This window comes from Eucalyptus grandis, chromosome 7 (assembly GCF_016545825.1).
Source record: "Eucalyptus grandis isolate ANBG69807.140 chromosome 7, ASM1654582v1, whole genome shotgun sequence".
Lineage (NCBI taxonomy): Eukaryota > Viridiplantae > Streptophyta > Magnoliopsida > Myrtales > Myrtaceae > Eucalyptus > Eucalyptus grandis.
In genome coordinates, this window is record NC_052618.1 from 30,591,459 (window position 1) to 30,595,005 (window position 3,547).

The window sequence follows — 3,547 nt, forward strand, 5'->3', positions numbered from 1 at the left end:
TCGGCCCTCGGCCGCCCCCTTCGGCCTCCCCCTTTTTTTTATAAATAAAATTAAGTTTTAATTTAATTTAATTGATTTTTATATTATTATTTACACATCGGACATGAAACGGCGTCGTTTTGCATTTTCTCGCCGTGTCAGCTTGCAAAACGACGTCATTTTGGACCAAACTCGCCGGAAAATTGCCACGTCAGCTATTTGGCCGGATTTTCACCGGAGTGGCACCTAAGTGTTCCATTTAACTCCCGAACCGGCACTTAAGTATACCTTTTCGAAGATTATGGCGGCAAGTGTAGTTAAAATCTTGAAAGATTATGGCACTTGACCTGCTTCTTCTACCTTCTAACTTCATATGGTGATAATTGTAGAGGGGCCTGCTTTCTTGCACTTGTTTGACTATTTGAGAGCCTGGTCTAGTTATGTTGCTATGCTTTTGTGGACTGCTCTAACTTCATATGGTGATAGTTGTAGAGGGCCTGCCTTCTTGCATTTGTTTGACTATTTGAGAGCCTGGTCTAATTATGTTGCTATGCTTTTGTGGACTGCTTGATTGAGTGTAATCATGTGCATAGGATGTTGAGCATATTCTCGTGAAGAGTTTGTTTGTAGTATATTTTATGGTTTGAATAATTGTCAGTTTAACGAGAATCCACTGTCTCTTTATTACAAAAAATTAAAAAAATCAATTTTTGAAAAAAAAAAGAAAAGAAAAATAAAAAAGAGAAAAATAAAATAATTAAAAATTTCAATTTTTCTAAAAACTAAAAAATTCTATTTTTTTACCTCAACTAACCATATTCCTAAAAAACATTTTACTCTAAAGCTTTTTCTTATATTATTGAGTTTTTGCGAAACAAAAGCTCGAAAATCACCTGTCCAAATAGAACAAGGAGTAGACCCGAACTTAATAAATCTAGATGAGCCCAAAACCAATAGACCTTTTTACTCCCGTGAAAACAGAAACGAACCTAAACCCACTAAACTAACTTAAGCCCATGCTAATTAAACCTAATTAAGCCTTCTAACCTCCCGCTGCCACCGTCCGGTCCATTCCCTTGGCCTGACCACGCTCTCACTCCGACGGCTCTGGACTATTGGCGACGGCCAGCATGGCCGAACCACAGTAACGACCCTCCATTATTGTCGGCCACAGAGCTTGAAACACAAAACAAATTAAACAACGGCGGTGGCGGGGGCAGCGAAGGGACCAAACGGCTGCGCCCATAACGCCGAGCGTCACAAGGACATAGCAATAGAACACAAGAGTGTGGACGACTCGATTTCGGCAAAAGAAGGAGGAGACGAAAATTAGATCTCGTTGAGGCGTTTCATCGAGCGGGTGGCGCGCGACACTGAACGAGGGGCTCCCGGCTCAGCCAGGACTCAAACTCGCACTGTCCGCTAGACATACGACCTACCAAACCCGCAATATCAAAACACGGGGGCGAAGGGGCCGGAGTTCACGTGAGCCGGACGGCCGCGAGCTCCGGCTCGACGCGCCCGAAATAGGGCAAAGACAGAGCAGTAAAGAAAGGACAAAAAAGGGGCGCCAGAGCGCGCGACCGCGGGAGCCTTACCCGGCTTGGGGACGACGGCCAGAAGCCGGTCTCAATGCGAATCGAATTGTAACTGGCCATCTCAGTTTCGCCGAGCCGGGAACCACGAAAAAACGGCGGATCGGAACCGAAACTCAACTCACCAAAAATCAGACGCCGTGAAAGATGGGGGCTGCAGGCTCGGTGGCATCGGCTAGGGGGCGCTGGTTTGTCTCGAGGATGGCCGAACGGCGCTCAGCCGGGGCGAATTTAAAGCACATCTTTCTATAGTGGTATGACTGTCACTTCGGAGCAAATCAAACGGTTTCCACGTCTGCAGTTTCTTTGGTTGCATAATGTAACCTTCCAAGGTGACTTTACAGGCTGTCTTTCTGAGTTGAAATGGATCTGTTTGGTCTACCCTTATGGTATCTACCGAGAACGTCGTAATCAACATTTGGAGGCAACCAATTTGTTGCATCTAGAAAACGTGGTTGTGGCGAATCTTTCTGGGATTGAAATCACAAAAGATGTGTTAGATAGCCTAATCAAGGTATGCCAGTTTCCCTCTTAGTCTAATTTTCTCATTTAATGAAGGATAGAATTTGACAGGTCTATTATCTAATTTTCTCATTGTTAGCCTAAATCCATATTTATTTCTTGTCTGTCCTACTGTTTTATTGGCTTTTGTAGGGAGCAAGGAAATTGAAGGTTCTCACTATTTATGGTAATACTTTGATAAGTAAGACACCAACCTTTCCCGAGTACTCAAATTTAGAGAAGTTGACTATTATTGGATTTCAATCTTTAATGAAAATTGATTGTTCTATTGGGAAACTGAGATGGCTGACTGACTTAAGGTTTGAGCATTGTCCGTCAATTAAAAAATTACCTGAACAAATTGGAGAGTTACAAAATTTGCAGTGCCTCTGTCTTAAGTATTGTTGTGGTTTGATCGAACTCCCCGCCTCAGTTTCGAAAATAAAGTCGTTAACGGAGCTGGATGTATCATACACAAAAATTGCGGAAATGCCCAGTACAATGAGCAAGTTTCGTCAACTCCAAACACTGAACTTGGATCTTTGTCATGAGATACAAGAGTTGCCAAAGCTCCCCATAAGTTTGACCACTTTACGGCTGACGTCTCTTTCCCTGCAAACTGTCCCTAACCTCTCATACTTCACTAATCTAGTTAAACTACTCCTATCTGATGGCAAAGATAGAGAGCTTCTACCTGATGAGGATGGATACCCATCAAATGAATTCCAAACCGGTGACTTGGGGTGGATTGGGAGTTTAACCAAATTGAGCAACCTGTACGTCTGCTTTATAAATGTTCGCGCGCCAACTACAGAGTTGAGTTCCCTTTCTCTGCTGAAAAAACTTGTTCTAAAGGGACTAGACTTGCCAACTTTCGAACACCTCCCGTCAAATTTGATATTTTTAAAGCTCTACGAAACTGGAGGGAAACAAGTACACCTCGATGGGCTTCCTCCATCGGAAAAGGAGACTCCATTCCTTCCAACAAGTTTGGGAAAATCGAAAGAAAACAAGGTGTACACAAATAATTAAAATGGAGACTCCATTCCTTCCAACAAGTTTCAACAACTCTTTAGGAGCTCTCTAAGTTCATTTTGGAAAGCATTGAGCAATTCAAATGTCATGTTTTTGGGGACTGTAATGAGCCTGAAGTGCTCATAGATGATGCTAAAATCATCCATGAAGTAGAGAAAAATAAATCATGAACTGAAACAAATAACAATTCTTGCTTGGATTGAAGGATTACACAAATTAGTTGAGACCAAACCAAAACCAAATCCAACAATAGGTCACTTAGAATAAAGTGAAATCTAGTTACAACCACAAGACAGCTATAAATGACAAGGGGCATTATCAAAAACCTATCAAGAACCTATAGAGAAGAAAATGAAGCCATATTAGATACTCTAAAGAAGCACTTGTGTATTAAGATTTATTTTGAACTAAAATAGCCTCTCTCTCACCCTCTCTTT

At 42.0% G+C, this 3,547-nt stretch overlaps 1 protein-coding gene across 1 annotated transcript; it reads left to right on the forward strand.

Annotated features, from left to right (window-relative positions):
* Positions 1-1,823: 1,823 nt before the first annotated feature.
* Positions 1,824-3,107, forward strand: LOC120296058 (disease resistance protein RPV1-like). Its single transcript, XM_039317708.1, has 2 exons — positions 1,824-2,088; positions 2,229-3,107. Exons 1-2 carry the CDS (start codon positions 1,831-1,833, stop codon positions 3,105-3,107), a joined length of 1,137 nt encoding a protein of 378 aa, XP_039173642.1. The 5' UTR covers positions 1,824-1,830.
* Positions 3,108-3,547: the final 440 nt, after the last annotated feature.

What these genes read in the sequence shown, in the direction of transcription:
- LOC120296058 (XM_039317708.1), top strand. Translation starts at nt 1,831, where the DNA reads ATGACTGTCACTTCGGAGCAAATCAAACGGTTTCCACGTCTGCAGTTT. An exon ending in TGTTAGATAGCCTAATCAAG is followed by an intron (nt 2,089 to 2,228) that starts GTATGCCAGTTT and finishes TGGCTTTTGTAG; the next exon opens with GGAGCAAGGAAATTGAAGGT.